Raw genomic sequence first — 26,904 nt, 5'->3', positions numbered from 1 at the left:
CACTTATCTCTCCACCCTTCAGGCTCTCTGCCTGTATTCCTGATGAAGGGCTTTTGCCTGAAACGTCGATTTTACTGCTCCTCGGATGCTGCCTGAACTGCTGTGCTTTTCCAGCACCACTCTAATCTAGAATCTAGTTTCCAGCATCTGCAGTCCTTGTTTTTACCTAGAGGGAGATTTAACTGTGTGAGTGGAGTGGATTTAAACTGGCTTGTTAGTATGGGCCAGACACCTTAGAGCTTAAATTGGGAGCGAGTAAAGCTGGTGGAAAGAAGCTAAAGAGCAACAGGAAGTAAAATTAGAAGGCAAGTGAAATGAAGGTAAGCTCCTATATCTCATGGTTTTACGAGCCCCAGTTATTTGGACACGGTGTGATATTTTGTTAACAGAATTTCTCTTGCAGCTACTGGACAGAGTAGGTTGTGTCAATTGTAGATCTTCCAGTTCTAAAACCACACCTGAGATTCAGGATAAATGTGTTCAGCCGCAATCTGCAGACTAACAAAGTCTGCATGGGGAAATGCCTATCCACACTGCTCAGCAGGAAGTTGCTTCAGTGTTGTGAGCATTGAGGTTGTCCCTCACAGAGAAAGACCTCAGAAATCTAAAGCACAAGGGGACTCAGGAGACCTAGTTCTTAGGGTTAACCATGCAGGTTCAGTTGCAGTTAGGAAGACAAATGCAAAGTTACATTCATTTCGAGAGGACTAGATTAGAAGAGCAGAGATGTAGTGCTGAGGCTGTATAAAGCTCTGGTCGTTTGGAATATTGTGAGCAGTTTTGGGTCGGGTATCTAAGGAAGGATGTGTTGGCATTGGAAGGGATCCAGAGGTCGTTTACGAAAAACATCCAGACGACGAAGGGCTTGTCATCTGGGGAGTGGTTGAGGACTCTGGATCTGTAGTCGATGGAGTTTTAGAAGGATGAGGGGGGATCTGATTGAATCTTACAGAACACTGAGAGGCCTGGATAGAGTGCATGAGGAGAAAATGTTTCCACTGGTAGGAGAGACTAGGAGCTGAGGGCACAACTTCAGAGTGAAGGGAAAACCCTTTTGAACCAAGATAAGGGGAAATTTCTTCAACCAGAGTGTGATGAATCTGTGGAACTCATTGCCACAGAAGGCTATGCAGGCAAGTCAGGGTATTTAAGACAGAGACAGATTCTTAATTAGTCGGGGGATCAAGAGTTACAGGGAAAAGGCTGAAGAATGGGGTTAAGAAACATATCAGCCATGATTGAATGGTGTAGCAGATTTGATAAGCCTAATACTGCTCCTGTACCTTATGGGTCTTCTGGCCTTATTTAGGATTGAAGGAACATATTTTAAGATGGTAAAGGCGGTGAGGTAATCACAGAGAGCACAAGAAGTATGGTTAGCGTGTTTATGATGAAGCTACTCCTTTGACAAGATTATGTTGTCCTTGTATTTTGTTCTGAAAATGTGTCGCTGGAAAAGCACAGCAGGTCAGGCAGCATCCAAAGAGCAGGAGAATCGACGTTTCGGGCATGAGCCTGAAGAAGGGCTCATGCCCGAAACGTCGATTCTCCTGCTCCTTGGATGCTGCCCGACCTGCTGCGCTTTTCCAGCAACACATTTTCAGCTCTGATCTCCAGCATCTGCAGTCCTCACTTTCTCCTTGTATTTTTTGCAGAGAGGTTGTAAAAGACACAGGTTTCGAAAAGTCTGCGTTGAAAGGTTTTAGGGCCAGTTTGATTATAAATAACAGATACTGCCTCAGGAAACAGGCTTTCGAGTTTTTGGAAAAACATATTCGTACATTTGAAAGGCGAATGGCCAGTTCTCTCAGCTCAGCTTTACTCGGTTTGGTTTGGCTTTTAGCAGTAGTGTTTTGAAGCTGCCGGACCCAAAGAAACAGATCCAGACTGGTCCTCTCTCTCTGATTTCTCTCTTGTAAGACCCTGCGTTTGAATTTATCTTTTGTGCCAAGAGGTTTTTATGGGGATTGTTGCAAGTATTGGGAACAGCATCATTAATTTGAGATAATCTGTTGGGTTTTCTGATTGGTTAAGTTATTCTGCATTCTGCTCTCTTTCGTTTGTGTTTCATTTGGCAATCTTGTAAATAAATTCTGTTTTGTTTATAACTTAGTGGTTTGACCAGCTGCATCCCTCCTGGAATATCCACCTTACACCTGCTTAAAACAACTTGCAAAGTTAGGGTCTGGGCTACTTTCTTGAAATGTTTTGAGGGGTCTGGCCTGATCCATAACATATTCAACATGTTGAGCCTTATCTACCATTTCATGCAGACACAAGTACACAACTGCACTCTGCCACGCTTCAGGTATCTCTCCCCCCACCTGTCCACTCCCATGCCACCATAACTCCAATCCCAATATCTACTCATTCCCTGAGAGACTAGAACTCCATGAATCTCAGCCTGAACTTTCTTCCACAATTCTCTGAGTTATTGAATTTCCAAGATTCACAACCCGATGCATGAAGAAGTTTTTCCTCATCTCAGCTCAAAATGATGCAAAGAGTGCTTGAAAATTAGAGATGAGCGAGAGGCCGAGAAGTGGAATAATACAGAGAACTTGGGTTTGGTGGGGGGGGGGGGGGGGAGGTGTGTGCGGGGGGCTTAGGAGGAGAGGATTTGAGTGATAAGGTCAGCCAGAGTTTTGAAACAGAGGTGAGAAGTTTTAAAATCGAGACGCCGGTGCACTTCATGTGCATTGCAATTCTCCACTCGGGCACTTCCATTTGTTAAGTGTGGAAGCATGTTTGCTGCCTGTATGCACTGCGTTGAGAAGTGTGTGGGGAATCTAGCATTGCGTTGAGTGGTGTCATTTGGTGACAAAACATGCCCTCTGCAGCAATCGACAAGAGAAAGGTGGTTCAATGGTGGGCAGTGACTGCAGCAAGATTGGCAAAGGAGATGATTATGAAATGAGGCAGCCCCAGACTGTGGCCACATGGCCCATTGTGCCAGGTCTTTAAAAGTTGCATTAAGTTAATGTAACTCGTAGAGCCGTGGAATTGTACAGCATGAAACAGACCCTTCAGCCCACCCGTCCGTGCCAACCCGATATCCTAAATTAATCTCGTTCCATTTGCCAGCATTTGGCCCATATTCCTCTCAACCCATCCTATTCATATACCCATCCAGATGCCTTGTAATTGTACCACTTCCTTTGGCAGGTCATTGCATACATGCACCACCCTCTGTGTGATAAAAGTTGCCCCTTAGGTCCCTTTTAAATCTTTCTCCTCTCACCTTAAAGTTGTCCCCTCTAGTTTTGGACTCACCTACCCTGGGAAAAGATCTTGGTTATTCACGCTATCCATGCCCCTCATGATTTTATAAACCTCTCCAAGGGCACCCATCAGCCCCCTCCAATAGAAAACAACCCCAGCCTATTCAGCCTCTTCCTATAGCTCACACCCTCCAATCTTGTCAACATTGTTGTAAATCTTTTCTGAGCCCTCACAACATCTTTTCTATACCACGGAGAACTCACCTGCTCTTTCCTTAATAACCCTGCAAATCCTTTCTCCTCCATCTATTAATCTAGTTCCATGTGAAGAGCTTAGTTTGAAACTGCCTCAATTTCCTCTGTCAGGCAGCTTGTTGCAGATTGTAACACCTCACTGTGTTTAATAGAGAGAAGAAAAATCATATCCTGTCTTGGTTTTTTTTGCCAATTATCATTAAATCTGTGTCCTTAGGTTACCAACTCTCTTGGTTCCAGTTTCTCCTTTGGTGAAGTGCCTCATAATTTGGAATGCCACTATAAAATCTCCTCCTTTTCTGTTTCAAGAAGCTGGAGGTCAAGGGTAAAAGCTGTGACAGCCTTCACTTATGAGTTAACAGGCTTGGATCTTAAATCAGAAGAGATACGTTTATATTGGATCTTGAAATGTTAACCACTTCTCTCTCTCTGCAGATAGTACCAAATCTGCTGGGATTTTCAAACACTTTCTGTTTTTCTTGTTTCTGAACAGAGCCTGAATATGGGAGTGTACTGGAAGTACTCAATGTCTTTTAGTTACTCTTACATTCTTGGGAAGTTACTCTATTCATACTTCCCACAAACGCGACATGTTTGAACACATTGGCTGTAGCTTGCAGCAAAAAAATGAGCTACAATTAACCTCACAAATTCAGGTAATTGTTCTTTCCTCAGGGATGGTATCAGATTCTTCTGTCAGTGACAGGCAATTAGGCTGGTGAACTCACCTGTTCTTTCCTTATAACCCTGCAAATCCTTTCTCCTCTGCAGAGGGAGAGAGGGACACACAAACACACACACACAGTGTTGTACAAATAGCTACTGTAGGCAAAATGACAAGTGAGCACCCTGTTGTTTGACAGCGGTGAGTTCACAAACTTCAGATCAAAAGTGCCGTTCTCAAGGCCAGCAGGTGTTGGTAATGGTTTTGCTAAATCACCTACAGTTCCTCCAGACTCACAACTTCCTTTATTCGTCCCATTAGCACCCACCCTTCTTGCCTCACACCAAGACCTCTTTGGTCATTTAATTTTGTGTCCAGTGACCCTTCTTCAGAACATCTTAAAGCTCATCTCAAACTATCCATCCTGCCCACAGGAAAATGCCATATCTGAGTTCAGACTTGTGATCTCTGGGCTCATCAGTCATTTTAATCACCACGGACAGCCTTTCTGCTGTGACGATTATCCAGGTCCAAATTAATATTTCAGTTCAAGGCCTTTTCTAGTTCTAAAGAAAAGTTTCTTGATCTGAAGCATTAACAATATTTCTCTCTTGTATGGAGTCTGCTGAACATTTCCAGACTTTTCTGTTTTATTTCATATTTCCAGCATGCAAAAGACTTTAATTTTGTATGGAGCCAAGGTTGCTGGATATAGCTAAGAAAGTGATCAGCTGTAATGAGGTCATAAATAACAGGAGCAGGAGGAGGCTGCAATCACTGGAGGTTAATTCCCCATCCAACTCAGTTCATGACTGATCTTAAAATTTGACTCCTGTTGTAGAGTTAGAGAGTCATACAGGACGGAAACGGACCCTACAGTCCAACAAGTCCATGCCCACCATGTTCCATATCCCTCCAACCTTTCCTATTCATCTACTTATCCAAATGTCTTTTAAGTGTTGTAACTATACCTGCATCCATCACTTCCTCTGACAGTTCATTCAAAATATACAAACCACCCTCTGTGGAAAAAGGTTGCCCCTCGTGTCCTTTTTAAAACTTTCCCCTCTGCTCTTAAAAATATGCCCTCAGCTTTGAACTCCCCCATCCTAGAGAAAAGACCCTTGCTATTTATCTTATCTATGCCCCTCACAATTTTATAAACCGCTATAAGGTCACCTGCTGCCAGCCTCCTACAGCTCTGTGGAAAAAGTCCCATCCTGTCCAACCTGTAATTGAAACCCTCCATTCCCAGTAACATTCTGGTAAATCTTTTCTGAACCCTCTCCAATTTAATAATATTCTTCCTATAGCAGGGTGGCCATGGCTTCACGCAATGCTGCAGACGAGGCCTCGCCTGTATAACCTTACATGACGTCTCAACTCCTTTACTCAAGGGCCTGAGCAATGGAGACAAGCATGTCTCATGCCTTCGTAACTCGTCTGATCCCCAAATCATTTGACAGTGGGTGCTGCAAGATCCATCCATCTCTGTTCTGAGTTTGCTCAACAACTGAGCAACTTGAAGGCCATAAAACAGAAGAGCAAAAGTAGGCCATTCAGCCCATTGAGTCTGTTCCACCATTCAATGGAATCACGGCTGAACTGATCATCTTCAATGCCATTTTCCTGTCTTTTCCCGTCACCCCATGATTCCCTTACTGAGTAAAAATCTGTCTATCTCAGCATTGAATGTACTTAACGGCCCAGTCTCTACAGCCCTTTGTGGTAAAGAATTCCACAGATCCTCTTACCTTCTGGAGGAAGAAATTCCTCCTCATCTCTGTCTTAAATTCACATTCCCACCTCATTCTGAGATTATGCCCTCTGGTCCTACACTCTCGCACAAGGGGAAACAATCTTATCTCATTTACCCTGTCAAGCCCCCTTAGAAGCTTGATTGTTTCAATAAGGTCACCTCTCATTCTTCTATATCCCAATGAGGACAGGCCTACACTCTCCTCACATGATAGCCCTTCCATACCTAATACCAGCTGAGTGAACCTTTTCTGGACTGCCCCCAATGCTAGTATATTTTTCGTTACATAGAGGACCCAAAACTGTTCACAGTATTCCAGCTGTGGTCTCACCAGTACCTTCTATAGTTTCGGCGCAACCTCTCCACTTTTGTAAAACAAAGAACTGCGAATGCAGGAAATATGAAACAAAAAACAAAAACGCTGGAAAAACCCAAGAAATCTGGCAGAATCTGTGGAGAGAGAAACAGAGTGAACGTTTTGGGTCCAGCGACCCTTCTTCAGAGCTGAAAGGATCTGTGAAAAGGTCAGCATTTATGACAGGGGTGGGAGGAGTGGAATTGAGGGGGTAGAAGAGGCAAGGAGGAGGAAGAGTGAAACAAATAGGTAGAGATGGTGCCCAGAGGGAGAGAAAAATAGGGAAGATGACAAAGGGATAGTAAGACAGGGAGTGAGTGAGCGCTGAATTGGTTGATAGCATCATGGAGGCATACAGCATGGAAGCAGTGATCACAGGAACTGTGAATTGTTGAAAATCTATTCCCTTTGAAATATAGGCCAGCATTCCACCTGCCTTCCCTATTACCCAATGAACTTAGATACAAGCTCCATCTGAGTGAAGAAATTCCTCCTCACTTCAGTTCCCTTATCCTGAACTGGTGACCCCATTGTTCGAGGTCCTCCAGCCAGCAGGGGGAATCAGTCTCTCAGTGCCCACTCTGTCAGGCTCTCTCAGAACCTTTATGTGTTTAATGAGACACGTTGAGTGGTGAAACAGGCTCAAGCGACTGGCCTGTGACTTGTAGGGGCTGGCGTTACCTCCACTTGGTCCTTCTGTTCTGGAACCAAGTCTTGACTTGGGCGTCGGTCATCTTGAGGGCCTTGGCCAGAGTGGCCCTCTCGGCTGAGGCCAGGTACTTCTGCCGGTGGAAGCGTTTCTCCAGCTCACAGATCTGCAGGCGGCTGAACGAGGTCCGCGGCTTCTTCCGCTTCGGAGGGGTGCGGTTCTGGTACGGGTGCCCGATCCTCCTGGCCATGGTGAAGGGTGACAGGGCAGCTGGTGGGAGCAGAGGAGGGGGGCAAGAAGTCAACGGTAAGCTGGCAGGAGGAAACAAAAACACACACCGTCGCAACAAAGGGAAAGGGGAGGATGGATTTCCAGGGAGATTTGTTTTGTGTGGCACATAGTACTGAGGGTGGACAAGGTCAGAAGTCACATGACACCATGTTATAGTCCAACAGGTTTGTTTGTTTGAAATTACAACCTTTCAGAGCTCTGCTCCTTCAGGTGTAATGGAGGGAAGCAGACAGGCACAGAATTTATAGGTGGAGAGATCAAGATTGTACAAATGTCAATAGGTTGAATAACAAGTCTCTCGACATTCCACTCACACCATTTGTACGATCTTCTGATCTCTCTGCCTATAAATTATGTGCCTGTGCACTTTCTTCCACTTCACCTGATGAAGGAACAGCGCTCTGAAAGCTTGTGAGTTCAAATAAACCTGTTGGACTATAACCTGGTCTCGTGTGACTTATGACTTTGTACAAAATGTGACAATGGATGGAAAAAGAATCCTGTTGCTGCAATTTTTCCTCTTGCACTCATCAGGACATCAACACAAGAATGCCAAATTTCAACCAATCATAAACAATTTACACAACGAGTGCAAACGGTCCTAATTGGTCTGCAAATTGATTCTGATTGACCGAGGAGTTGCAATGTTGGTGATGTACGAGTTCAACCGTGTTCTTATCACAAACACGAGGGGCCATATGTCCTACAGCTGTTCTGAAAGCTTATGTCTTTCCGGGACATGAGTTTGTCTCCCGGCTCTCAGCTCATGACAGATCATGTACTCACGGTTGTTATAGTTCTTTTTTATTATTAGTCCAGCTACAAAACTTTCAGTTTGTTGTCATTTTTCTCTCCAAGCTTTCATAACTATTGCTGGGCTAACAAGAGGTTGGGTCAAGCTGGGCTCACTATCAATCCCCTGCCTGATCAGACTTGCTTTCACAGGCGAGTCCAGGCTGTGACTGTTGTACAGCCAAACATGTTCCTCTTCAAACCTGGCCTCAGGTGAAACAATGCGCAGCAGTCCGCAAGCACGACTGGCCTCAACTTTAATACTTGCCTGTCCTGTTAATCCCGACAAACATAGTCTAGCACTTAGGATCTTCCTCATCTGTGTGTCCTCCTGACTTTGCAAAAATAAAACCTTTAAAAACTTGTTTCTCTGAAATTAAAAATCACACAACACCAGGTTATATATAGTCCAACAAGTTTATTTGGAAGCACTAGTTTTCGGAGTGCTCCTCCTTCATCAGGTGGTTGTATATTCCAGTATACTCCACAATCACCTGATGAAGGAGCGGCGCTCCAAAAGCTAGTGCTTCCAAATAAACTTGTTGGACTATAACCTGGTGTTGTGTGATTTTTAACTTTGTACACCCCAGACCAACACCGGCACCTCCAAATCATGACTATTTCTCTGACATTGTTTTATTTCTCGCCAAGACTCCTCTACTTGCTGTAAGTTCTCCTGCTTGTTTTCAAATCCCTCTGTGGTGTCATCCCTCCCCATCTCTACAAGCTCCTCCAGCCTGATGACCCCCGCCCCCCCCCGATATCTCAATGCACATCTTCTTGTGCTTTCATTGGGTTCGGCCCTGCACTCTTGAACTTGTTCCCTGAATTTCTCTCCCTTTCCACCATCAACACACTTGGTTATCTCTTCATGTGGCTTAGTATCAAGTTTTATTTGATAGCTTTCCAATGAAGTGCCTTGGGATGTTTTCCTGCATTAAAGACACCTTATAAGTTGTTCAACCTGGGAGGTCAAACACAATGGTTTCCTGCGTTGCCTAGTGGTTAATTATGTAGTTGGAGCCCCATTTTGCACATTTATATGAGGACCCTGCTAGAATCAGTCAGACTTTTTTTTTCAAGATTAGAGTGGTGCTGGAAAAGTACAGCAGGTCAGGCAGCGTCCAAGGAGCTGGAAAATCGACGTTTCAGGAGGAGCCCTTCATCATGCCCTTCACCTGTTAGAGTGGTGCTGGAAAAGCACAGCAGGTGAAGGGCATGATGAAGGGCTCCTCCTGAAACGTCGATTTTCCTGCTCCTTGGATGCTGCCTGACCTGCTGTACTTTTCCAGCACCACTCTAACCTTGATTCTAATCTCCAGCATCTGCAGTCCTCACGTTCGTCCAGACCTTTTCTTTTTCAACTTCACAGAAAAGTAAGTTAAAATGAAACACTGGGGATAGGAAGCAAGACCTTGGCAGAAAGGTTGCCTGGCAGACTTTAACTGCTTAACCTGACCTCCCACAGCCTGTGGTATGACAGGCAGACAGGATATAATCACCTCTGCACGTTATATCTGTAAAGATTCCCTCCCAGTTAAAAGTGGAAGTGCTGTCATACACAGAACAGAGGCACAACAGCACCTTCGTTAGGAGGAAGGTATAATTACATGGTGACATGTTTACATAGGCACGTCATATTGTAAGTCTGGAGGTAGGGAAAAGACTAACATGAAAATGTGACAGAAATTTGACAGAGTAAAGTTTTGTTAAATGATTTTTAATATACATATTTAAGTATAAATACAAATTATGACTGTTTGTAGCTACACCTACCAAGAAATCTGTGTGTTATATCCTCCCAAATTCACAGTAGTTTATCTGCAACCACTACTTAACCACATGTCGGACCCATCTCTCTATTCACCGCTACTTTGCCTCTTAGAAGTATATGGTACATGTATGTATAGAATATGTATATTAAATGTATACACACATTTTCCAAGTTTCTACACAATAGACTGAAAAGCAAGAAAAAAGCAAATATTGTAACATCACACTTTCCATGCTGTCTTAAGGCTGTCCTCAGCAAGTTAAGTACTCTTGAAATGTATTGGCAATTGTATGATAGGAAACTCCGACTGCCATTTTGAGCACAGCAAGTTTCCGCAAGCAGCATTGTGATAACAACCAGAGAACCTGCTTTAGAAATGTTGTTTGTGGAGCAAATAATCAGCAGGGGTTGGGGGGGGGGGGTGGTGGTGGAAGCACAGAGGGGGTGTTCTGCTCTTCTTTAAATACTAGCTATGGGTGTTTTCACTTTCAGCGGAAGGATGGATAGTATATCTTCAACAGTGCAACGCTCCCTCAATACTGGGCTTGGGGTCTCAACCCAGAATATCAGTTTAGGTCTCTGGCCTGGGGTTGACTCCAATATCTGTAAAACACTTTGAGATATTCTGAAGTCATGAAACATTCAGTCCCTCCACCACCAATGCTCAGTAAGAGCAGTGTGTCCACCATCTGCAAGATGCACTGCAACAACTCACCAATGCTGCTCAGACAGCACTTTCCAAACCTGTCACCTCCGGCAACTCGAAGGACAAGGGTAGCAGGTACATGGGAACACATGCAAATCCCCCTCCATGCCATATCGCCATTCCTTTGCTGTCACTGGGTCTGCTCACCCTGCTCTTGGAAGAATATTATTAAATTGGAGAGGGCGCAGAAAAGATTTACCAGGATGTTGCTGGGAATGGAGGATTTGGTTTATAAGGAGAGGCTGGATAGGCTGGGACTTTATTCACTGGAGCCTAGGAAGTTAAGGGATGACCTTATAGAGGTTTATAAAATCATGAAGGGCATGGAAAACATGAATAGTCAAAGGTCTTTTCCCCAAGGTTAGAACATTCACAACTGTAGGGCATAAGTTTAATGTGAGAGGGAAAAGATTTAAAAGGGACCTAAGGGGCAACGTTTTCACACAGAGGGTGATTCGTATGTGGAATGAACTGCCAGAGGAAGTGGTAGATGCAATACAATTATAACACTTGGACAGGTACATGAATAGTCTCAGCCTCACCAGCTTGTTGAGGGAGGGCGCTTTGTCTCAGTATGAAGAGGGGCTTGCAGGTATCCCTCACTTTTAGTTCTGGAATTATTGCAGGAAGTATGTGCTGTTCTCCTGAAACACAAAAGCGTGGAAGAAGAGAGACACAAGAACAGAGACAGAATAAAGTAAGCAGAGGCAAAGCAATAGTCACAGTGACAGAAAGACAGAGACAAAGCAGAGAGAGAGAGAAATAGATAGTGAAAGAAACAGAAATATGAATTATAAGAGAGAGTGAGAATTATAAGTTACAGTGAGAAAGTGAGAGCGTACAAGAGAAATAAGGATAGAGCATGAGGGACACAGAGACAGAGTTCCCATGAAGAAGGAGAAAGGGTCCACTCTTTGCTCGGTATACCCTTGCTTATGATGCTGTGGGAATTTGGGATTCACATGGTGTCAGAAACTAACGAAGAAAAGCGTTTGAACTTAAATACTGCCCTGAAGGCTTGGATTAGTTCTGCCAGCACTAAGTTCGATGACTCAGTGACATTTAGACCAAAGATTCCTTCGATCATGGGTGTATTGTTGATCCACCCTGTACCTGATACTGAACACCTGAACTGAAATATTAACAATTTGTGATGCCAGCGCCACAGTTTCCTTTGCTCTTTTTTTCCCTTTTCATTTCTCTCTCTTTCTCTCTCTCTCCCTCTCAGTTCATACAGTGACTCCTGAAGGGATACAGTTTCCTGTGTGTTGGTGTGACCCAGACATTGATGGTGAGAAATGAACATACCACCCCCAACATCGATTTTCCTGCTCCTCAGATGCTGCCTGACCTGCTGTGCTTTTCCAGCACCACACTCTCGACTCTAATCTCCAGCATCTGCAGTCCTAACTTTTGCCTAGCTGTTTATTATCACCTAGTTGGTAGTGGGCTTGTTTTTTGAAGCATTGGTTTAACACAACTGAATGCTTTGCTCTTTGTTTACCACATAGAACATAGAATATTCTTTACTCAGCGAGTCGTGAGTTCATGGAATGCCCTGCCAGTAGCAGTGGTGGACTCTCCCTCTTTATGGGCATTTAACCGGTCATTGGATAGGCATATGGAGGATAGTGGGCTAGTGTAGGTTAGGTGGGCTTGGATCGGCGCAACATCGAGGGCCAAAGGGCCTGTACTGCGCTGTATTCTTCTATGTTCTGTGTTCTATGTTCTATAGTTCCGAAACTCAATCCCTCTACCAATAAAAGCTAACACACCATATGCCTTCTTAACAACCCTATCAACCCGGGTGGCAACTTTCAGGGATCTATGCACATGGACAACGAGATGTCTCTGCTCATCCACACAACCAAGAATCCTTCCATCAGCCCAGTACTCTGTATTCCTGTTACTCCTTCCAAAGTGAATCACCTCACATTTTGATGATAGACTGAAGACAGATAGGAATTGAGAGTGTGTTGCTGGAACAGCTGGTCAGGCAGCATCCAAGGATTTTCCTGCTCCTCGGATGCTGCCTGACCTGCTGTGCTTTTCCAGCAACACACTCTCAACTCTGATCTCCAGCACCTGCAGACCTCACTGTCTCCTTCTTGAAGATAGATAGGCCCAAAGTGGGTAAAAGGAGCTTTCATCCTTGAAGACCATTAAACAACCATTTGGGGCAGTAGGGTGACACAGTGGTTAGCAATGCTGCCTCAGAGCGCCAGAGACCTGAGTTCAATTTCCACCTCAGGCAACTGTCTGTGTGGAGTTTGTACATTGTCCCCGTGTCTGTGTGGGTTTTCTCCGGGTGCTCTGGATTCCTCCCACAGTCTTAAAAATGTGAAGGTTAGGTGAATTGGCCATGTTAAATTGCCCGTAGTGTTAGGTGTAGGGGAATGGGTCTGGGTGGGTTGTTCTTTGGAGGGTCGGTGTGGACTTGTTGGGCTGAAGGGCATGTTTCCACACTGTAAGTAATCTAATCTCTGCAACAATCCAATTGTTTTCACATTAACTTTTTATGATACCTCGTTTACTAAATCCAGATGACTGTTTTTTTAACTGAATTCAGATTCTTGAATTACACTGGTGAGCTTTGAAGTCATTGCCATTGGGACAAAACTACTGCATTAAGACATAGAGTCATAGAGATGTACAGCATGGAAACAGACCCTTCGGTCCAACCTGTCCATGCCGACCAGATATCCCAACCCAATCTAGTCCCACCTGCCAGCACCCGGCCCATATCCCTCCAAACCCTTCCTATTCATATACCCATCCAGATGCCTCTTAAATGTTGCAATTCTACCAACCTCCACCACTTCCTCTGGAGGGTACAGTCTCAATCCCAGTCTCAAGGATGCCACAGTCATCTGTGTTGGAGGTTGCCTGTGTTTTTACACAGTGAGGCCTGCCAACAAGGTCTCTGCTCACATGAACAGCAGAGCAGGAAGATCTGGGACTGTCACTCACTCGTGGGACATCTGCGCTCCAGTACCTCACACACACGTACTGGTCCAGGTGGCATGGATGCTGCTGGATGGACATTTTGTCCAATGACTGCAATGATTTGTAGTCTTCTGCCAGTTTTTGTTTTTTAAGTACTGGGAGTCTGACAACATTGCCAATGTGGCTTTTGTAGGCTCTCTTACTCTCTGACAACAGACTGCCTTTCTTTCCTCCTACTCACTGGGGTGGCACGGTGGCTCAGCGCTAGGGACTCGGGTTCAGTTCCAGCCTCGGGCGACTGTCTCTGTGGAGTTTGCACATTCTCCCCGTGTCTGTGTGGGTTTCCTCACACAATCATAAAGATGTGCAGATTAGGTGAATTGGCAAAGCTAATTGCCCATAGTATTCAGGGATGTGTAGGTTAGGTGCATTAGTCAGGGGTAAATATAGGGGAATGGGTCTGGGTGAGTTAGTCGTCGGAGGGTCGGTGTGGGCTTGTTGGGCCAAAGGGCCTGTTTCCACACTGTAGGGATTCTATGATTCTATGCTGCCCCTCCCACTTCTCCAGCGCCTTCTCCCTCAGTGCTCCCTTCACTCTGCCTCTGTATCCAACAATGCTCCCCCTGCAACCTCTACCTTCACTGCTCCCACCTCCACCCAAGTGGATGTAGTAGAGATTGCTGTGTGCTAACATTTAAAAATGGGACAGGGCAACACTTGTGATACTTCCTGATGGTTCCAGGGTGTGTTCCACTGCTAATTGCTGCCCTCTTCCTGTGAAGACATAAAGAGAGGACAAAACATAAAAGCAAATCAATAACTAGGTGAATGTACAGCCATGGGGTCCCCTCACCACTGTCATATGCATGGGAGGGCTGTGAAAGTTGACATTCAAGTATGCGGCCAAGAAGTCCATTAATATGGGTCAGCTGATTGGGAGAGATGTTACAAAAATACTACTGTATTCATTTTTTTGGACACTCATATTTAAAGAATTGTGGACGGTAGTTCATTTTAAACTAATAAGCTACCTAGATTGTGTTTTTTTCAGAAAGGTGTCAGTGACGTACATAGAGTCAGAGAGATATACAACATGGAAACAGACCCTTTGATCCAACTTGCTTGTGCTGACTAGGCATCCCAATCTGACCTAGTCCTATTTACCAGCATTTGGCCCATATCCCGCTGAACCCTTCCTATTCATATACCCATCCAGATGCCTTTTAAATGTTGTAATTATACCCCCCCCTCCACCACTTCATCTGGCAGCTTGTTCCAAACATGCACCACCCTCTGCATGAAAACGTTGCCCCTCAGATCCCTTTTAAATCTTTCCCCTCTCACCTTAAACATATGCCCTCTAGTTTTGGACTGCCCTACTCTAGGAAAGCGACCTTGGCTATTCACCCTATCCATGCCTTTAAATGAAATACATCTTGGCAATGACATGTCTTAAGCTAACTGATTGGAATTGTTTACTGGAAATCACATGCCTCGATTTATGGCTATTAAGGATTAGTTTTTCCTTTGGATATTTGAAGTTAATTTGGTGTGCAAACTACTAAGACAGAAATAATCTACCAAGCTGATCCTCTGCTTTTTAAAGACTCACAGTATGGAAGTCCCTACAGTATGGAAGCAGGCCATTCGGCCCATAACTCGATACCAACCCTCCAAAGAGCATCTGACCCAGACCCACTCTCCCTTTACCCTATCTACCATGGCTGGTCCACTATCCTGGGAAAAGGTGAGGACTGCAGATGCTGGAGATCAGAGTTGAGAGTGTGGTGCTGGAAAAGCACAGCCGGTCAGGCAGCATCCACGGAGCAGGAGAATTGACGTTTCGAGCATAAGCCCTTCATCAGGCTTTCCTGAAAGCTACTGTTAAATCTGCTTCCATCCTCTTCTAAACCATTCCAGATCTAAAGAGCTGATCTAAAAATAGATTGCCCTTATCTTCCCTCTAGTTCTTTAGCTAATCTTCCTGGTTCCATGTCCTCTGGTCATCAGTCCTGAAGCCTGAGAAAGAAGTTTCTTTCAGAAGTTCTCCGTCTTTTGCATTAAAAACATTCCTCAGAATTTTGAACATAGCTTAACCTTCCCTGCTATACAAAGAAAATGTCTGAACTTTTCCAGTGTCTCCCATAGTGTCTCCTCTGCACCTTCACCAAGATCCTCCTTGATATGCCTCAGAGTTTGGCAGCTTTTGCTCAGACTGTATTTGGAATATTGTGAGCAGTTTTGGGCCCCATATCTAAGGAAAGATGTGCTGGCATTGGAAGGGCATCCATAGCAGGTTTACAACAATCATCCCGGGGATGAAGGGCTTGTGATATAAAGAGTGGTTGAGGACTCTGGGTCTGTTCTTGGTGTAGTTGAGAAGGATGAGGAGAATCTGATTGAAACTTACAGAGTACTCAGAGGCCTCTATAGAACAGATGTGGACAAGATGTCTCCTTTTTATAGGAGAGAGTAGAACCCGAGAGCACAGCCTCAGAGTGAAGGGACAGCCTTTTAGAACTGAGATGAGGGGGAATGTTTTTAGCCAGAACATGGTGAATCTGTGGAACTCATTGCTGCAGAAGGCCGAGGAGGTCAAGTCATTGAGTGTATTTAAGGCAGAGATAGATAGGTTCTTGATTCGGAAGGGGATCAGCGGTTACTGGGAGAAGGCTGGAGAATAAAGTTGAGAAACTATCAGCCATGATGGAATGATGGAGCAAACTCAATGGGCCAAATGACCTGATACTGCTCCTCTATCTTATGGTCTTATTTACATATTTACTCGTACTGAGAGGATGGAAAGATGGGGAGAAAGAGGGACAAAAGAGATGCTAATGAATATTGAGGACTGCAGAATACAACAAAGCTTAAGGGCTCCTGTGCCTGGGATGGCAAGTGGGAGGAACACTGATACCTGTACTCTGCCCTGAATTCTTCATGTGGGAACATTTGCAAGCCTTGGGTGGGCTGATTTTCGGATCTTTTCTCGTACTTAGGTGCGAAGACACAGGAACTGGGAAATGCTGCTGTAGGCCTTAAAGAGCTGCAGCTGCCAGAAGGGGTTTGGGGCAGGAGAAAGCCAATGCAGAGGGAATCCTTGACAAAGAGAGCTACCAAAATTGCAGCCTGGTCCAGTGGCGTGTTCCTGAGCTTTCACCTTCTCTGCTATCAGAGGTCGATCTTCTCCCATGGTGTTACAAAGTTCTCATGGTTGCAGTTCAAGTGAACACAGCTTGGAATGGATTTGTACTGAGGGCACATCATATTACAACAGGCTGCACTCCCCATCAAGGCCATGAAAGACGTTGAGCATTAGATAGTATTCTATTTGGTAGAATGGAAAGAAGGTTATTACACACATGACTTACACTCATAGCACAGAAATAGACCCCTCGGTCCAATTCGTTCACGCTGACAGGACACCCCAATCAGACCTAGTCCTATTTGCCAGCATTTGGTCCATATCCCTCTAAATCCTTCCTATTCAAATGCTTTTTAAATGCTGTAATTAAACCAGCCTCCACCACCTCTTCTGGCAGCTTATTCCATATACGCATCATCTTCTTCGTGAAAACATTGCCCCTTAGGTCCATTTTAAATCTTTCCCCTCTCGCCTTAAACCTATGTCCTCTAGTTCTGGACTCTGCTACTTTGGGCAAAAGATCTTGACTATTTACCCTACCCTTGCCCCTCATGATCTTATAAACCTCTATAAGGTCACCCCTCAGTCTCTGATGCTCCAGGGAAAACAGCCCCAGCCTATTCAGTCTCTCCCTATAGCTCAAACCCTCAAATCCTGGCAACATCCTTGTAAATATTTCCTGAACCCTCCCAAGTTTCACAATATCTTTCCTATAGCAGGGAGACCAGAACAGAACACAGTATCAAAAGTGGCCTAACCAATGTCCTGTACAGCTGCAGTATGACCTCCCAACTCCTATTCTCATTGCTCACAAGAAATTGAAATCATTAGCAGCATCATGGGGGAGCAAAGCCAGAAGAGGTTTCCTGATCTCACAGACAAGAACAGGACAAGAAAGTATATAGATTACACAAATTCTTTACAGACGTTGCTAAGCCTTGTGGTAACATCATGGTGCTTGTATACTTTAACATTAATGAGCAGCTTAATTTAGCCTCTTAGAAATGTGATGTGGCCTCCTGTAAAGTAAGGACTGATCAACCTATCAAAATCTATTCTCAGCTCACACAATAATTTGAGGATACAGTAGCTTCCCTGACTCATTCCAGGGGGTGATGATAGTCTGCAACATTGCTGGGGTGCTAAAATCATCTGTATCTCAGAGCAGAGGGCAGATTTCCTCCCTGAACAGCATTAGTGAACGAAATGGGACTTTATAAGAATTTAGTAGTTTCTTAAGTAGTATTAATGAGTTTCATTAATTTGTTGAAATTCTCAGAGCTATCTTTGTAGGCAATGGCCTCATGGTATTATTGCTCGATTGTTAATCCAGAGACCCAAGTAATGTTCTGGGGATGCTGGTTTGAATCCTGCCACGGCAGATGGTGGAATTTGATCTCAGTAAAATCTGGAAGTAATGGTCTAATAATGAGCATGAATCCATTGTAGATTGTTGGAAAAAAACATCTGGTTCACTAATGTCCTTCAGGGATCATCCTTACCTGGTCTGACCTACACGTGACTCCAGACCGAGAGCAATGCGGTTGACTCATAACTGCCCTTTGGGCAATTGGGGGTGGGCAATAAATTATAGCTTGGCCAGCGATGCCCTCATCCTGTGAATTAATTTTTAAAAATAAAAGAATTGAACTCCAGAGCACCAACACAGTCCTCTGGCTATTTAGGAGAAAGTGAGGTCTGCAGATGCTGGAGATCAGAGCTGAAAATGTGTTGCTGGAACAGCGCAGCAGGTCAGGCAGCATCCAGGGAACAGGAGAATCGATGTTTCGGGCATAAGCCCTTCTTCAGTGAATCGACGTTTCGGGCATAAGCCCTTCTTCGGGCATAAGCCCTTCATTCCTGAAGAAGGGCTTATGCCCGAAACGTCGATTCTCCTGTTCCCAGGATGCTGCCTGACCTGCTGCGCTGTTCCAACAACACATTTTCACCTCTGGCTATTTAAACTAGTAATGTTACCAATGTGCCAGTGGGTGGTCTTATGGGGAAAGTTTGACAGACTCAGCGCTTGCATCTGCTGGAATTTAAAAGATTAAGCAGCAACCTGACTGAAATATAAGAGATTCTCAAGTGTCTTGGCGGGATGGCTGTGGACAGAATGTTTCCTTTTGTGGGAGAATTGAGAATTAGGGGGTCACTGTTTAAAAGAGGTCACCCATTTGAGACAGGGATGAGGTGAAATGTTTTCTCTGAGAGTGATATAAGTCTTTGGACCTCTCTCCCTCAAAAGATAAAGTGAGTCTCTGAACATTTTTAAGGTAGAAAGGATAAGTTCTTGGTAAGTGAATGTTTATTGGGGGTTAAGCAGGAATATGGAATCACAATTAGATCAACTATGATGATGTTGAATGGAGGAACAGGTTTGGTGTGGGAGGGGGGTAGAAAGGCAAGGAATGTGGATATTGTGGGGGAATGTGGAGGGGAGTGGAGCTTGAGGGAGGTTGTGGTTTGGTGCATAAATGACCTGTCTCCTTTTCTGAATCCACATGTTTACAGACAGGTTTCATCACTAGAGCAGGAGCTGTCACAGTTCAACAAATTATCCCATTTGAGGAAAAGATTGTTAACATCCAGCAACAAAAGAGTGAACAGAAATTGGTAATGTGGATCTTCAAAACACACCTCTCGATTAGCAGCATTGGAAAATTGCAAACAGAACAACCTGGTTTGAGATTTTAATGGTCTCGTTGCTAATTTCACGCAGCAAGAGAATGCAAGAGATAAAGAGGGAAAGAAATCTGGTTTGGTCTGAGGCCACATGGACCAATAAATGTTAAAATGTATACTTTTTAGCTGCTTATTTGAAGAGATGAGAGGCAGCACTTCCATAATAAAACTGATCTGAATACTGGAGGTGTTTTAGACTGCAATGTTAGGGTTTGTTCATAGTGTCACGAAGTACAATTAATGTCACTTGGACATCAGTACGCACATCATTGCTTTGACTTCAAGGCTGATGGGGAAATTCAAATCCATAACAAGCATTATGAGTTGGCCAGTTACAGCTGAGCATTCCATGATCCTCATGACAAACTTTATTTTAACTTGGGATAGACTGATGACATTGAAGGCTGAGTGGCCTCCATTAATTGTTGTCTTCTGTGCAGGATAATCATATGATTTGGAAAAAATAGGGCAGTGGGACTAAATAGATTGCTCTTTCAAAGAGATACTGCAGGAGGGCTGGTCTGAATGGCCATCTTCTGCACTGTACAATTTTGTGATTGCATGATTTTAACTTGAGACGTTGATGAGTGGGATTTCTGAAAGGGAATCTGTTGGGGGGTAGCTCAAGGCGATCGGGGGTACATAACTGCAATATCTTTTGTTGACTCAAGTAGTTGACTTTTTAAGCATTAAATATTGCCCTGTGGAGATAATTTTTTTGCAAATGTGTACAACTCATGATTTAGTTGAATCACAGTGTAATTGCTAAAGGCCAAATGACCTCCCCATTTTAAGATGAATAACAATCTTGAGTAAGGCTGAGAGTCTGAGTTTGAGCTGAGGCCGGGAATCTGAATCTGCACTGAGGCTGGATGCTCAGGTTGTTGGGGAGAAGAAACAAGAGAAAAAAATACACAAAAAAGAAAAAGAAGAAAAATAAACAGATTGAGATGATGGCTAAAGCATCCTACTCCACTGCCATATCCCAAGTGTCCTGAGCCATATTCACCCTCAATCAACATCACACAGCAACAGATTATGTGAACAATTTCACATGACTGTGGGAGCCTACTGAGCGCAAACTGGTTGACTCATTAAAATTACGGCTGCACTTGCAGAAATACTTCATACTTCATTGGCTAAGCCGCCTTTTAAGCTGACAAATGGTCATGAAAGGCAGTATGTAAATGAAAGCCTTTCTTTTCTCATTCGCCCTCCTTGTATCCTTTTACAGTTCTTTGCATAGATATCGCCACTCTCTCTCATTCCCCATCTTGCTTTCCATTCGTTAAACAGATATCAATGGAGGGAAAATCTTCAGAAGAGTCCTACATTATGTACAAGATGGAAACAATTTATAAGCTGGAGTTGAATGTGATATAATTGAGAAAGAGAGAGCTTCTGCCATGGCTCAATCATTTGTTAAAAGGGTGTTGGTACATATTTGTAAGGAGTTCTTTTTCTACAACTACATAAGAATGTTGGGGAGACCACACTTGGAGTACTGCATACAGTATTGATCAGCTGAAATACCTGCCTTAAAATTGGGCAGAAAGAAAGGTTAGAGTCATAGAGTCATAGATATATACAGCATGGAAACAGATCCTTCAGTCCAACCCGTCCATGCTGACCAGATATCCCAACCCAATCTAGTCCCACCAGCCAGCACCCAGCCCATATCCCTCCAAGCCCTTCCTATTCATATACCCTTAAATGTTGCAATTGTACCAGCCTCCACCACTTTCTCTGGCAGCTCATTCCATATACGTACCACCCTCTGCGTGAAAAAGTTGCCCTTAAGATCTCTTTTATATCTTTCCCCTCTCACCCTAAACCTATGCCCTCTAGTTCTGGACTCCTCCACCACAGGGAAAATACTTTGACTATTTACCCTATCCATGCCCCTCATAATTTTGTAAACCTCAAAAAGGTCACCCCTCAGCCTCCGACGCTCCAGGGAAAACAGCCCCAGCTTATTCAGCTTCTCCCTGTAGCTCAAATCCTCCAACCCTGGCAACATCCTTGTAATTTTTTTCTGAACCCTTTCAAGTTTCACAACATCTTTCCGATAGGAAGGAGACCAGAATTGCACGCAATATTCCAACAGTGGCCTAACCAATGTCCTCAACATGACCTTCCAACTCCTGTACTCAATATTCTGACCAATAAAAGAAAGCATACCAAACGCCTTCTTCACTATCCTATCTACCTGCGACTCCACTTTCAATGAGGTAGATAGGATAGTGAAGAAAGCGTTTGGTATGCTTTCTTTTATTGGTCATATTGAGAACAGGATTGATTCCAAATGGGAGAGGGTTGTCTTTTAAGCAGAGTGACAGTCATACAGCACTTGTTCATGCTGACCAGGTTTCCCAAATTGAACTAGTCCCACTTGCCTGCATTTGGCCCATATCCCACTAAACCTTTCCTATGCAGGTAGTTCTTCTATAATGCGATGGTTGTGTTCTTGTACAACCCCACGTTATAGAAAGATCACGCTTGAGAAACAGCACTTAAAGTGTTGGTGGTGTAATTGCTTTACAGCCAACACACGTTTTAAAAGTTTGCGCTTTATAAACAATGTCCCCAAAATGTCAATAGCATTACAGCGAACCTCAAATCAGTGGTCAGCCATTTAAGACAATTCTGCACTTACAGGGTGAAATGTCTACCCCGGAGGACTGATTGCAGTCAGCACTGAGATTGATAGATTATTGGTCACTGGGAGAAGAAAGTAACATGGAATATGATGCAAGTGAAATCCATGATCAGAGATGATCTCACCAAATGATGAGAAGGCTTGATGGGCTTTCCATGACATAGGAAAAGAAGGAGGCTATTTGGTCCATCAAGTCTGCCCATTGTTCAATGAGATCATGGGAGCTGTTTGACTTCCCATTGTTTATATCTGTTCCTATTTCTTACACTCTTGCTTAAGAAAGAGGCCACTCGAAACACAAAGATTTGGTCCACAGCCTTATGGGAAAACTCATACACATTCTCGGGCAGCAGATTTAAATTTTGCAACACCCAGTCAACTCTTATCCCTGAGACCATCTCAGCATTCCTTAAAATTTAAATCCTTTGAATATCAGTATCATCGACAAGAACAACACTTACCACCCATTACTTGTAAGGGTTGTGATGAGGCTACTTCCTGAACCACTGTCATACATGACATTTACCAATAATTGCACAATATTCAGCATTATTCAGGACTCCTCAGGTACTGAAGCAGTCCATGTCCAAATGCAGCAAAATCTGGATAATATCATGGATTTGGCTGACAAGTAGCAAGTGGCATTCAAGTCACACACAAACTAACAATGCCCATCTCCGACAAGGGAAAATCTAATCACTGTCCCTTGACATTCAATGGTGTTACCATCACTGAATCCCAACTATCAATGGATTACCATTGACCAGAAACTGAACTGGACTAACCATAGGAACACAGTGGATACAAGAACAGGTCAGAGCCTAAGAATCCTGCATCATGTCACATCAATTCCTGATTCCCTAATGCCTGTCCACTGTCTACAAGACACAAGTCAGCAGTGTGACAGAATACTCCCCCAAAAACCAAAGAGGTTTGGGTGTTGGAAATCAGAAATAAAACCAGAAATTGCTGGAAAACTCAGCAGGTGTGGCAACATCTGTGGAGTGAAAGTAGAGTTAATGTTTCGAATCCAGTGAAGATGTTCTGAAAATGTCAACTCTGGAGTGCTCCCCATGAATGAGTGCAACTCCAACAATTCTCAAGAAGCTTGATGCCATTCAGGACAAAGCAGCCTGCTTGATTGGTACTTCATTTATAATTATCTACTCGTTTTGCCAACAACGCTCAGTAGCAGCAGTGTGTACCATCTTCAAGATGCATGGCGGAAATTCACTAAAGATCATTAAGTCAAGCCTCTCAAACCCACAATCAGTTCCATCTAGAAGGCCAAGGGCAGCAGATACATGGGAACACCACCACCACATGTAAAATCCCCTCTAAGCCCATCACCGTCCTGATTTGGAAATACATTGCTGTTCCTTCATTGTCACTGAGTCAAGATCCTGAAACTCCCTCTCTAACAGCATTGTGGGTGAAACAACACCAAATTGGACTACAGCAGTTCAGAAAGGCAGTTTATCATCACTTGCTCAAGGGGTAATTAGGGATGGGTGATAAAGGCTGCCCCAGTTAATAATGCCCATATCCCATGAGTGAATAAAAAACACAGGATTCCATACATGCAATTACAGCATTGAGATTACAGCACAAAACCCAGCCATTCCACCCAACCGGGTGGTTTATCTTTCTTGGATCCCAATGCGGATGAACTCACATTTTCTACCATGAACTACATTTATATATACACTGCTGTCTAAGCGTTTAGTCAATAATATCCTTTCCCATCTGTCCAACTTATTCCCAACTGAGTGTCTCAGATATGTGTCTCTCTATGGAAAGGCTGAGGGTAGCAACTTGTCATATGTTGCCAGTTGTCTTTATCGCTATGTTTGGTTCTGCTTGATCAATGCATATTACAGAGTGTTTATGTTCCATTTCCATTCCCCCCCCTCGCAATTCCCTTCATCTATGGCTATTCGCATCTCATTCTATTTCTTCCTTCCCCATGCTCTTACCTGGCTTCACATTTAGATACATTTATGTTATAACTTTTTCTGTAAATTTTCAGTTCTGGTATCATCCTTGTAAATCTATGCGCACCTCTTCTTAGTGAGCAGTAGCTAACATAACTTTCCTGTTTTTCAATTCTGTTTCTCATGAAGTAAAGCCAGTCTCTTTTATTTGCATATTTTATAACTTGTTAATCTAGATGATCACTTTTAATGATTCGTGAATCTGAATCTCTCCCTTTACACACACATATGTTTACTTTTGGCTGCTGTTTTTCCAAGGGGTATGTGGCTTCCTTACTTCTGCGATTCAGCCGTGCCTCTGTTGGTAGCGTTTACAGCTCAAAAAGCACATGCTTTTCTGCACCTCATGTGCAGCTGTAACCTTGTATGGCTCGCTCTGTCCAAACACCCTATGAGCTGCATGTCCTTGTAAGTTATGATCTACCTGCATGCAAAACAAAACTTTTCACTGTACTTAAGTACACGTGGCTGCACCAAATCAAATGAATCAAAATAAATCAAATAAGCTTGATACAGACATGGTGGGCCAAAGGGCCTCCTTCGCACTCATGATAATTCTGTAATTTTGTGAAGTCACACTCCAGAGTTTGAGCACAAAAGTTGACACACCGGTGCAGTACTGAAGAGGTGCTGCACAGATAGAGGTGCAGTCTTCCAAAGAGATATTAAGCTAAGCCTCCATTTGCTTGTCCAGGTAGATGTAAAAGATCCAATGGCACTACTGCAAAGCAACAGCAAGACCGTTATCCCCTGACAATATTTATCCCTCAAACACTATCACAAAAACAACTTATCTGGCTGTATGCAAATTAGCTGTTACATTTCCTAAATTACAATTATGATGCTGCTTTAAAAAATGAATTTAATTGACTGTAAAGTGATTTGAGAAGCTTGACATGATAGAAATACAAGTCTTTAATGTAAATAAAACAGTTAATAATCTTACTCCCACCACAGAAGTAAAATTGGGAAAATAGCAAAACTTACGGGTGGCACAGTGGTTAGCACTGCTGCCTCACAGTGCCTGAGACCTGGGTTCAATTCCCGCCTCAGGCGACTGACTGTGTGGAGTTTGCACATTCTCCCCTTTTCTGCGTGGGTTTCCTCTGGGTGCTCCGGTTTCCTCCCACAGTCCAAAAATGTGCAGGTTAGGTGAATTGGCCATGCTAAATTGGCCGTAGTGTTAGGTGTAGGGGAATGGGTCTGGGTGGGTTGAGCTTCGGTGGGTCGGTGTGGACTTGCTGGGCCGAAGGGCCTGTTTCCACACTGTAAGTAATCTAATCTTATTTTCTCAATAGAAAGAAACAACCAGTGGTGGCTTATCCTGAGGGTTGTTGTACTTCATGTGAGGGATATGATTGTGAAGGAGAGAACTTCATGATAACTTCAGCCAGTACAAGAAATGAACCCATGTTGTTGGTGCCCCTTTGTATTATAAACCAGTTATCTGACCAACTGAGCTAACTGACCCACATTATAATTGGCAATGATGCATTGTTGTGATATATTTTCTGCTAGCTATTTGATCAGTCCTCTTCCAGATTTTTTTCTTCTCATTTCTTAGTTTTTGGATGGACCTGTGTAATATGCATTGATCAATATGAAGGGATAAAGACATTACACTCTGATTGACAAGTTGAGTTCCTCAGCTTTTCGCTATGTATATCAATTAATCAGCTAAAGGAGAGAGAGAGAGAGAGGCACACACATATCTAAGATACTTAATTGGGAGTAAGCTCAAAGATTGGAGAGGAAGTTATTGAGTAAATATTTGGACAGAAGTGTACACAGATGGAGTTCATGGTGGGAAATGTGAGTTCATCCACATTGGGAACCAAGAAAGACAAACTGTAGTATGTTCTCAAAAGTGTGAGAAACTAAGAACCGAAGGGGAGCAAAGTGATTTGAGGATCCTCACAGTAAACCCATGAGATTGTGATGGGATTCCAGGATGATAAAATTAGAGCTAGCCCATTTGGGAATGAAATTAGGAAACCCTTTTTCACACCACAGATACTACCACCACAGCAGCAACAATATCTTGCATTCATATAGCACCGTCAATGCAGTAAAATGCCAAAAGTGGTTCACTGAAAATCGTTCAGACAAAATGTGAGACAGAGCTAAATAAATCTGAATTAGGTGAAAGAAAGACTTTTTCTTTCTTCTTTCTTGGAATACAGAGATCGCTGGCAAGGTGCCCATCCTTTATTGCCCTTGAACTGAGCAATATGTTTGGCCAAGTCAGTGAACAGTCAAGAACACTGCTCTGGGTCTAGATTCATTTTTAGTTTAGTTATGGTTAGACTACCGATTTCCTTTCCTAAAGGACATTAGTGCATAAAATGGTGCCAAAGAAATTCACCAAAGACAGGACCTTCCAACCCATGACTGCTTCCATCTAGAAGGACAAGATTTTTTTTTTGTTTTCTTTTTTGTTTTTTGAGTGCAAGCAGCAGCGGAGGTAAGACGAACCCGGAAGACTGCAGCTAAGGTAAGGCAGTTTTTTTAAAAATTACTTACCGGTAGCGGACAGCGGTGTTTTCCCTTTCACAGAAGGAGCGGGAGCAGCGGGGGAAGTGACGAGGACCAGAGGGGCAGCCGGGAAGGAAAGCAGTGACCATATATATCAGCAAGGCACTAATGATATAGCCAGGAAAAGGATCGAAGATATAAAAAGTGATTTCAGGGAGTTAGGGTGGAAGCTGCAGAGCAGGACGAACAGAGTAGTGTTCTCTAGTTTACTACCAGTGCCACGAGATAGCGAGACAAGGAACAGGGAGCGGGTGCAGCTTAACACGTGGCAGCACTGCTGGTGTAGGAGGGAGGGCTTCAGATATGTAGATAATTGGGATGCCTTCTGAGGAAGGTGGGACCTGTACAAGAAGGACGGGTTGCATCTGAACTGGAAGGGGACCAATGTCCTGAGTGGAAGGTTTGCTCGAGTAGTTCGAGAGGGTTTAAATTAGTATGGTAGCGGGGTGGGAACCTGAGCTCTATACTGGAGGT

At 43.8% G+C, this 26,904-nt stretch overlaps 1 protein-coding gene across 1 annotated transcript in view; it reads right to left on the bottom strand.

Moving 5' to 3' along the window:
• tlx2 (T cell leukemia homeobox 2) overlaps window positions 1–26,904 on the bottom strand; it is a 75,824-nt gene that overhangs the window by 7,926 nt on the left and 40,994 nt on the right. Inside the window, exon 2 of the mRNA XM_043693278.2 lies at window positions 6,936–7,173. Coding sequence (XP_043549213.1) covers window positions 6,936–7,173 — 238 coding nt within the window. The remainder of the gene's footprint in view (window positions 1–6,935; window positions 7,174–26,904) is intronic.

Source organism: Chiloscyllium plagiosum, unplaced genomic scaffold (genome assembly GCF_037043375.1).
Source record: "Chiloscyllium plagiosum isolate Xiang-an unplaced genomic scaffold, Cpla_swu_hap1 HiC_scaffold_1, whole genome shotgun sequence".
In the NCBI taxonomy this organism is placed as follows: domain Eukaryota; kingdom Metazoa; phylum Chordata; class Chondrichthyes; order Orectolobiformes; family Hemiscylliidae; genus Chiloscyllium; species Chiloscyllium plagiosum.
This window is presented reverse-complemented; position numbering and strand designations above follow the sequence as displayed.